At 37.7% G+C, this 10,624-nt stretch overlaps 1 protein-coding gene across 1 annotated transcript in view; it reads right to left on the reverse strand.

Annotated features, from left to right (window-relative positions):
* Nucleotides 1-10,624, reverse strand: part of LOC103901692 (probable ATP-dependent RNA helicase DDX10) — a 55,430-nt gene that overhangs the window by 34,699 nt on the left and 10,107 nt on the right. The window contains exons 5-9 of the mRNA XM_009282615.1: nucleotides 10,359-10,479; nucleotides 9,015-9,204; nucleotides 6,519-6,645; nucleotides 5,125-5,287; nucleotides 3,440-3,524 (exon numbers count right to left, since the gene is read on the reverse strand). Coding sequence (XP_009280890.1) covers nucleotides 3,440-3,524; nucleotides 5,125-5,287; nucleotides 6,519-6,645; nucleotides 9,015-9,204; nucleotides 10,359-10,479 — 686 coding nt within the window. The remainder of the gene's footprint in view (nucleotides 1-3,439; nucleotides 3,525-5,124; nucleotides 5,288-6,518; nucleotides 6,646-9,014; nucleotides 9,205-10,358; nucleotides 10,480-10,624) is intronic.

Raw genomic sequence — 10,624 nt, forward strand, 5'->3', positions numbered from 1 at the left:
ACCCATGAGTTTTCTCACTTGTGCTCTTCCAATTCTCTCCCCCATCCCACCGGGGGCGGGGGGGAGGGAGTGAGCAGCGGCTGTGTGGTGCTCAGTTGCCGACTGAGGTTAAACCACGACACCATACAACTTACAAATTATGTTTGGAAAAACAGTTGGGGCAAAAAAGTGAGTATCAGTGTGCTTCAGAAATTATTATCTTCTGCTGTCCCCTAGTGGCACTGTAACGTTTCTCAAAATTGATCAAAGAATATTTTCAACTGTAGGCTTCATAGGCTACAGAACAGAAGGCATCAATTGAAATTAAAACCCAGGAGAAATAAGTTTTGCAGACAATTGCGACAAGTAGCTCTTATTTACTTAGAATTTTTGAAACTAAAACCCACAGGAAAACACTGTGATCTAGTATTTTAAATTACAGACTTTGCTAAGAGATTGTTTGACAAAAATATAGCTAAAAATATTTATGGGCATGGCCATGATATTGTCAGTATTTTAGAAATTCTGTTACCGAACTAGCTAAGACTTTAAATAAATACTTTAAAATGCAGTTGGAAAAAACAGTTTCCAATCACTCCAATCGTAGCATACCTTTCAAGTTGGGGAAAAAAAAAAAGAAAATCAAGATATGCCAATTCTACTACAAAGTAAAAGCATTACTGGACAACACCCAGATTTTCTTGATCTTACTTTACCATAAATCAAAAATGCAGGAGTTGCAATTTATGTTCTTCAGTAGGATGAAATGCAAGTGAAATGCTACTTAGGGAACACGGTGGTCTTATCCACTTAAAAATCAATCATTATCTTTCATCTTAGATAAGGTTTTGCAAAACTGTAAAACAATATGGGAACACATCCACGATTGCTAGTCAAAGGTTTTTCAGCCCCATCCCCAAAATAATTTCTCTCTTGACTTTCATACTTACTTTTGTATCACAAAATGATTTGTGTGTTCAAAAGTAAACAGTATTTGGCATCCCAGTTTTAATTACAGTTTAACACAGCCTCTTAATTAGCCGAGATATTTAATTTAGCTTTCATTCCATGCAATTATACACTCTCATAACCCATGAAAATTTGTAATTATCTCTAACCTCATTAATGAGGACTACTAAACTGCAGTTCAGTTCATTTTTATCAAGTTTCTAGAAGAAACACGAGCTTCTCATACTAACTGAAGCTGCTGAAAACAAGTGAAGTTTCCTACTCAACACTTAAGAGTTCACTGGGAAGTACATTCTCAATTACCCACATCTAAAATTGCATTAGCATATTTACTCAGTGCACAGTATTTACTTAAAACTATTAAACCTCTCCCTTGTTTCATTTTCAAAGATTTCTTTCATGCTGTTAAGTTCACTAAGCAAATCACTTTCCAGGACTGCTTTACTTTAAGGACAGAGAGCGCTTCTATGTTTCTCCAAAGTGAAAGCCCAGTGTAGGCAGAACCTTCCTTAATCTTTGTATCAGATTAAGAGACAGAAAATACCCATAAAGCTTTTCCTACAGAAGGAATTTGCTTTCAATATCAGCCACCACCCTGCCAGCTCAAACAACTTGTTCAGACATACTACCAATTTCAGTAAGGTCTGGCTACTGAAAAATTCACATAAAGGGGAACGCAAATGACAGCCCGGTGAAGCAAGGGGCAGGCATCCGGCACAGCCCATGGCCTACAGGACAGGCTCTCTGCCCCAATTTTCTCCCTAAATTTGTCCCTCAAGCAATCACAGAAGGTCGTATTTAAGAGGCCGCTGAAGACAGACCCTTAAGGTTGCAAGACTAACATCCTCATCAGAGTGACATTTTACGAAAAGCATTGTGGGAAAGGGGAGTTATTTGTCTTTATGTAGCTGCTTCCCCTCTCTAAACCTACTTACAATTGCTCTTCTCAGCAGCTAATGAGAATTGGGACAAGGCTGAGGATTGTAACTCCAGGGAGGTGCTTTAACTCAGTGACACAGCTCGGGAAGAGCTCAACAAGCCTCCCAGAAACTGTCAATTAAACAGTGCCAAATACATTGTTTTCCCTTCCACATTATTTAGAATACATCTTTTTGCTCTACAGTTTTTATCTGTGGTATTTCCAGAACTTTATATAGGCTTTAGGTCTGACTGAGGTTCAGTATGCCATAATGACAAAATTACAAGCCTTCTGTGGAAGCCACACAGGATTAAAAAAAAAAAGGGGGGGGGCCCCACCAAAAAAAAAACCACAAAAAACAACCAAACCACACCACAGAATTCTAACTAAGCCTATATCCTTTTCTCTCAATTAGGATGCATGATATTACATCTAGATTTGAATTTAGCCAAATAGCTACATGTTTTATCTAATTACATGTAACATTCACTTATTTTGTTTATAGACAGCTTTTTCCAAAAGCATTTAAAAATCTATTATTCCCTTCTTTATAAGAGGCAGATAGGAAAATGGAGAACACAGGACAGAATGGGGCAGAAGCATTACCAATTACAATGAAAACATGGCTAGAACTTCCACATTCTGAAAGAGAGCTGGAAGTACACACTCCTATTACAGTCACCAAAATTTAATGCCATCTGATCCAGAAAGACAGATTTCAAACTCCTGTAGTGCAGAGTGCTGAAGTCCTATTCTAAGAAACTGTTCTGTCATTAGGTTTGACTTCCAACTATATTGCAACAAAGATGATACAACCCTACTGCAAAAAAATTAAATTAAGTACAAGATATAATGCCAGGTCTTGCATTTCGTCCTTCAGATAACTGCATAAAGTTTTTGATCTACTTAATTATACGCAATAACAACTTCTGTTTCTCTTAAAAATCTACTTCAGAGATCAAGGACAAGGTTTGCAATAATGTATCTGGGTAACTCCCTTCTGTCATAAAGGCTTAGCCACAAATATTTTAACTAAAGCTATCCCTAAGAATATAATTCTACAAAAGACTTAGAAGATGAAAAATTTAACCTGTAATTAACATTATTTGATTCCTACCTCCCCAAATTAAAATAAGGAAGAAATATTTCCATTCTTTTGAAGAGTCTTCAATGACACAAAGAAATTGGATGCACAGTCTAAAGCCTTATGTATCTATAAATGGCAGTGGCAAAACAACCTTTTCCACCCACAAACATTCTCAACTCAGCCTTTGAGGTAATCCTGCCAAATGCAAAAGAAGATTTTTGTTTCCTCACTATTAATCTTCCCTGATCAGATTAAACAACTGGGCATATTTTTTCTGTCTCCTGTAAGGAGCCTGTAAAGCTTACTAAGAAATGATTAAGCCAAACCATTACTCTTAAGTAATCAAAAGGGTCTTTTGGTGATAACAGCCCTTCTTTCTTTCCAATTTATTTCTTGATTTTTTCAAGTGAGTCTTTAGCCAATTATCTGTCCCTATAGTGATCTAGTTTTAAACATTAAAATATTAATGAAAAGTGGAAACAAACCTGGCTGTTCTTCCCACTCTGTGGATGTATGTGTTTGCATCTTCTGGACAATCAAACTGAATGACCCAGTTCACCGCTGGAAAATCTGTGTAAAGAAAAAAAAGTCAAAATTTAAGCTCACTGTACTCAAAATCCTTCTATTCAAGAGTAACATATTATTTTGGACCATTAATTCCTGTGAGAACCATCATTTAGACCAATTTACAGACATTAGGTGCAACCTCTGAAATAAAAATAAAATTAATTGCTTGTATTAGCATAACATAAACAATCATCCTCTTCATCAAAGAAAGCTAAAATTAATGGTGTCTTCATTTCCTAAATTATGACAGTATACTGAATGGAACATAATTTCACACTTGACAAAAACAGACATGCTTTGTGTCACACAGATAATAAAACACTACTACATTTAATAATTAAATAACAATATCTGACCCACTTTTCACCTACAGTATCAATATCCTACACCACCGGGGTTTGAAGTTAGCTGCGGCAAGACAGCACTACTTCAGCTGTCCACATACAGAAATACCATAGTCCCTCCAAAAGACGGGAGGGGGTGACCAAGCCTGACAAAGAAGTCCAACATTGAATGTGAATCGTATTATTAATTAGCATTTTCTAACTGCTGCACTTCATTCGGCAGCAGCATGCTTTGCATTTGAGTAAGTTTGTGTTACTTCCTCACCAAGTCTGTAGCTACACTGTATTCCACAATTATACCTACACTCTAAACCCAAACAACCATACCCACATTAGATCCTCAATAGTGAGATTTCAGCAGTGTAGAAGGTATGATAAACAGTTTTCATTTCTGCCTTCAGTTTTTACAGTACCTTCCTTCCTTTTGTAGCATATTGACAAAACCTTAAATTTTGGACAACGGAGTTTGCTATCTGAAAGAAGAACGAGTAGACTCCTGAAAACAGTCTCGTGTCATACCAAAATGCCCCCAAGTACTAAAAAACAAAAAAAAAAAAGTCCAAAGTATCCACTGAAAATATAAAGAAGTAAATCATAATTCAGCAGGTAATGACCAGAGGAAAGAAAGTCAAGCCAAAACAGGTACCAATAGTCTTGCTTTTTCCCTCATCTATTTTTCTGCCTCCTTAAGAATACAGTCTTATAATGCCATTCATAGTTCAGACATTAAAATTTCTTCAGGTTTTCATTTCCACATCCTGACAGGTTAGTAGTTTTTCATATCCTTTGGAATAACCCACAGGATACAGGCACTGCTGAAATCTTGCCTTAAGGCATGTAGTAAGCAAATACATCACTACTTCCATTTTCTCTCGTTCCAGATATTTGTCATAGAACATGGCTGGAAAAACTAGATTGTCTACAGACTTAAATAAACAAACAAACAAACAGACAAACAAATAAAAGACAGCTTCCACTGACTACCTCACTAACAAATGCCATTACAAAACTGGTGACAACGTAGATCCTTCTGGGACAAAAAGAAAAACTAAGCACAAATGAAGTGGGCCTCTTCAGTAAAGAAACAGCAGAACTCTAAGAAGCATATCTCTTCTGAGATACCCTAATGAGCTCTTAAGCAAACTACAGCTTCATTTCTTACAAATCAGGTTGGTCTTCAGCACATACTATCACTGATAAAGTCTCAATAGGGTTAGACCATCACTTTGTGAATAACTATTGCTTCTGCGGGTACATACCCAGGCCGCGAGCTGCAATATCTGTAGCAAAAAGTACTGCTGCCTTTTTCCGAACAAAACAAGTGTAGACTTCCATTCTCTTCATCTGATGCTGCTTGCCATGGAGTGCCAGTACAGGAAGACCAGGCTGTAGCTTACAGAACACTCTGAATAGATACTGGACCTACCCAACAAATTAGGGAGAGAAAAAAAATTACCATGCAATGTTAAACTTGTTAAGATCATGTCCAGCATATAGAAACTGACTTAGCACATCAAATAAAACACACTTTTCTCCACATCAGAGACAAGAGATGCTATTTTGAGACTTTGTCACACGCCCGGGTACTGAAAGAGGAAATGAACTGTGGCACAAGATTGGCATGCTTTTTGATGGCATTTCCTAAAAGGAACGAGAGCAGGTAACAGCAAGAACGACTTGGAACATGACTAGCTAGGTTGTATGCAAGGGACTGAAGTATCAAAAGTCCACCAGAAGCACTGCTTCTAGACAATACTGGGGGGGTACAGTGTCTTATGCTTGCACTCAAAGCAGTCTACACAGTCTTGGTTTACTATTTCAAGCTTCAACAGCTTCTCTTATAAAAGCAGTCTGTTTACTCTTACATACAGTACCATGATGCAGCATTATTTTATAGCAGGCAGCTAATTTTTTTTAAGAAAATAGTTACAGAAACTGCGTATATTGCAGTACAGCTGCAGCTCAGAATTTCTGTACAACTAAGCCTACCACCTCACTGTACGCACCAGCCAACTGCAGAACAACAAAAATATTGTACCCTCTTGCACAAGTGGAAGAACAGCAAAGAATATTTACTACACCATTGTATGTTGTAAAATATTCAATACATGCAGTAGTTACAGGAATAAATACCTGTACCATACAAACACATACAAAGAACTTCAACAGAACAGTCCCAGGACATTTATACAAGTAGGTATTTGAACGACTACTTCCTATATAACCATAAGAAAAAACCTTCCCTGCACTATTTCACAATTACAATTTCTTATATAGGCAGATTTAAAAGCTTGTAAAGAAAGTAGGGACAACTATTAAAATACACTGTAACCCAACTACGAAATGTAGTATGAGACAAAACTGAAACAGCTGGCCCTTAGTGACATAACTTTTAGCATTCATTTTTAACAGCAGAGCACAAAAATGGCTGAGTACACCGAGATCTCCAGGACCTTCCTGCATCGAGCCTGGGTCACTGAGCTTCCTGGCAGCCAGGCCCTGCATGACATGCCTGCAGGAGTAGGTGTCTCCCCCAATTTCCTGTTGCAAACTAGCCCAGAATCTCACCTCTCTGGTGCCTTGACATCTACATTAATATCTTAATTTTAACAGTTTTAAAATGGTACGGGGGAGGGGGAGGGAATAGCCATACCTCTTTACAGCTTGCAAAAAACACAATGCTCTTCTTTTTCAAGTGACTTCTCAGGAAAGAGTATAACACGTTTACTTTTTGCTGAAGCTCACAAACAGCATAGTTCTGATCCAAAGTTGCCGGGGTACTAAAAAAAAAAAACAAAAACCAAAAAGTACATTTAGATACCCTTAGTTCCCATAACATTAAAATGAGAAAGAAAAGAAGGGAAGAGAGAGAATATACAGGCATACAATACCTACAGACCTGCTTGTGCTTTCTTTTAAGTCAAGAGTGTCTGACAATTACCCAGAAAAAGGAGAAGGGGGGGAGGGGGGAGAAAAAAAAAGTCAGGCTGGAATGTTCTCCCACTTTGAGGAACAAGTCTTAGCAGCTCCACTAGAAAGCTACTCTTGAAAGATGAATCTATTTCCTTACTAAAAGCCAGTGGGGAGGAGAGTACAACTTTTGACATTACTTCTAAATTCATTCACTACTAGCAAGCCAAACTCTTTCCATGTCTAAGCAGTGACATTCAAATTGCCTTGACTTAAAATGCAATTTTGTTTATTAGTCCTATTAAAGCATCATTTGTGCTTAAGGCAATGTCAAAGCATAGTCTAATCACACACAAAAAATGAGCATTGATGTACTTCTACTGATTACACCATGACATGCAAAGTGACTTTGTAAAGCTCTGAATTGTCATCTTAACTCACCTTTCCGTTCTTTACAAAATAAAATAACTAAAAAAAAAAAAAAATCTTTGGCATATTTCTCCTTGAAATACATCTAAATGCTCATCTCTCACAGTTCCTCTGCTTCACCCTAAACAGACCAAAGGTATTCAAAACTATTTTATTGAAGGTACCACTTGGGAGGATGAAATTACAGGACACTACTCCAGTTTTTATTCTGCTAGTCAATTTGAATTATGCCACAGCACCTTTTGTTTTGTAAGTCTTTCACAGGAAACTGTTTTCATAAGGCAATAACCTACTGTATACTAAGGCAGTAAACTCTAAAACAAATGAATACTTTCCTTTTTTTGATTCTGTTTATTATCTAATTGCAGTCTCCCAAATACTTTAAAAAAATTAAATGTAATTTAAAATAGACTTCACAAAAAATGTGAGATCTGTGAAACAGATGTATAGTCAGTCCTCAAAACGAAGACTACATACTAGGTTTGTACATTCTCTTCTGCTAAGAGGATATTAACCACACAATTTTTTCTGGCAATCATGCTTATTTAAGATGCCTTTGATAGTATGACTAATTAAAAAAAGGTATTTGCAGTACAATACAGAGATAATCAAATCACATAGTTAAAACTGCCTCAGGATTCAATCTGGTTCTGCTGTTCATCTTGCTGATTTCTCGTTTGCTCTTGGGAAAGCCATTTTTATCACTGCTTCACCTTTCTCCTGCATCTTACATATGGAAATATATGCATACTTCATAGAAAAGCAGGAAAAAAAAAAATCATACATGTTCATAAGCAATTTGACACTTAGATGATAGAACCCACAGAAATGCAAAATATTAAATAACGTTCTTCACTTAGAACTCAAAAGAAAAAAACAAAGTGCCAAAAAACAACATGCTTTTTTTTTTTTTCATTTAGTGACACATTAAATTTTTTGAGCTTGGCAGACCACATACTTCACTTCTCACAAGGCCTTCCCATTCCGATCCAGACTGTATGGCATGACAAATTTATTTCATGTGCACAGTAAACCCAGCATATCAGGTAGCCACAAGACTTACTGCACATGGACTAATTGGTGAAACACTGGCACAGGTTGCCCAGAGAGGTGGTGGATGCTCCATCCCTGGAAACATTCCAGGTCAGGTTGGACGGGGCTCTGAGCAACCTGATCTAGTTGAAGATGTCCCTGCCCATGGCAGGGGGATTGGACTAGGTGACCTTTAGAGGTCCCTTCCAACCCCAACTATTCTATGATTCTACTGCCACATGCTTTCCTTTGGGCACCTAATATTGAATACACAAACAGGACTGTCATTCTGCACTTTACCAGTAGAGTAGCATTTCCTTGGAAAGCCAGATTTATCAACAGCACACAGAAGAATTGTATTCGTGAAACACATCTGGTGGTTCTGCACAGTAAGTATGCACACACAGGAGGTAAGGAAGCCAAACAACAAAAAAGTAGCAATTCAGAAGCGAGTGCTACAGCCAGGACACTACTCCATCCAGGCTATAACCCACTCTGGGGCTTGCTCCTGAGGAATAAAATTTCCAGTCTGCGAATCTGCCTGGGGAGCCACAAGGAAAGTGCAGGTTCAGCCTCCCAGTAATGAATCAGTCAGAACTAGTACCCTAGTATCTGGAAATTCCTTGCTTTCAGGAAGGCACTCAACAGGATCAGACACTGCAGGAAGGAGGATGCACGACGTAACTTCTGATTCAGGGAACCGACAGTCAGAGAAGCAGTTAAGTAGGATCACCATCTGTTTAAACCCTCCAGGACAAAAAAAATTATCCCGACATACCTGAATTTGGCTCTCTCATGAACCCAAACATATTCCGGATCTTTCAGACTCAGCCGTGCAAGATCCTTCACTGATTTTGTTTGTGTCGCAGAAAAAAGCAAGGTCTGGCGTTTCTTAGGTAGATTTTCTATGATTGCATTCATTGTATCAGCAAACCCCATGTCTAGAATTCTATCAGCTTCATCAAGAACTGAATTGAGAGATAGGTTTGAGAAAATTTGGTTTTAGCTTTATTTATATTTAAAAAAAAAAATCATACATCAAATCCATATGGTACAAAAATCCATGCCTATTTGAACTGCAGAGATTAGCTTAATTACTGTATATGACAGCATTCTCTTTAGATATTCATGTAGTCCATAAAATGTTTTTTAAAAAACTGCAATAGAAGTCATAGCATTTCCCATAATCTATGCACTACAGCCCTCAGTTTCACATGCTGAAGCATAAAAGATCAGCATTTCAAGTAAACAGTTCAGCAATTTGCAGACAGACTGCAAATTGCAAACTCACTGTCCTATTACTGAAACAAAAGCATGGAATATAAAACAGTGCTGTACTATTCATGACAGAGAAAAACAGACTGTCCTGTACCTAAGCTGAATTTAGCATTGAAACATAGGGAATAAACAGAGCAGCACAGAGACAAAGCTTTAAGAAAAGGGCCTACATTTAGTGCAATTCTTGTCTAACTGCCATGAATTGTACTAAGTGTAGCAAGCATAATTTCACATTTTATCAGCTTCATTAGCTTCTTAATTGCTTCTAAGTTCCTCAAGCTATGCTAAAGTTTATGCAGTTCTTAGTGGCAGGCAAACATTTTCATTACACTGAAATTTTTGTTCAGGTTGGAAGGATGAAAAGAAACAACGTTAACAATGCTAATAAAACAATGGAAGGAGCAGCAACCTGTCTTAAAATTCAAAGAAAAGTGTTTTCTAGAACTGGCCCAAAATACACACACTGCAATAGATATTCCATATAGTTAATTATCATGTCAGGAAAAACACAAGAGCCATAGCCAGAAAGGAAAGGCCAGCGTTAGCCAAGACAGATCTAACGGATTATATGGGACACTACATTTGGTTCTGGGTTCCTTACTAACTCACCTACTTGGTTCTTACTTTCCTAAGGAAGACATGCTCAGCAACTGTTTGAGAAAAAGTACACACAAGAAAGAGCTTTGCTTGTTTTCTATTTTAATTTGTACACATGTGAACTTAAATGCCATTTCACCTACATACCATGACTAGGATAAACTTTTTACCCAGGGAAGTGCTCCACACAATTATGAACTGTTACAAGATATTTCTGAGTACTTTCAAGTACTTAAAAAAAACTTACTCAACATTTGCAGATCAGATGCATAGAAATATGAAGTTTCATCCATGTGCTGTAGAAGCCGTCCTGGAGTGCAAATTAGCATATTTATGTGGTGGATTCTTTCAGACTCTTCTTTCAGATCCTGAAAAGGAGTTAAACCAGTATTGTGGTTTAACCCGGCAGGCAGCTAAACACCACATAGCTGTTCGCTCACATCCCCCCTCCAACAGTGGGATGGGGGAGAGAATCGGGGGGGGGGGGAAGAAACATTCGTGGGCGGGAAAAAG

Source organism: Aptenodytes forsteri, unplaced genomic scaffold, assembly GCF_000699145.1.
Source record: "Aptenodytes forsteri isolate BGI_AS27 unplaced genomic scaffold, ASM69914v1 Scaffold294, whole genome shotgun sequence".
Lineage (NCBI taxonomy): Eukaryota > Metazoa > Chordata > Aves > Sphenisciformes > Spheniscidae > Aptenodytes > Aptenodytes forsteri.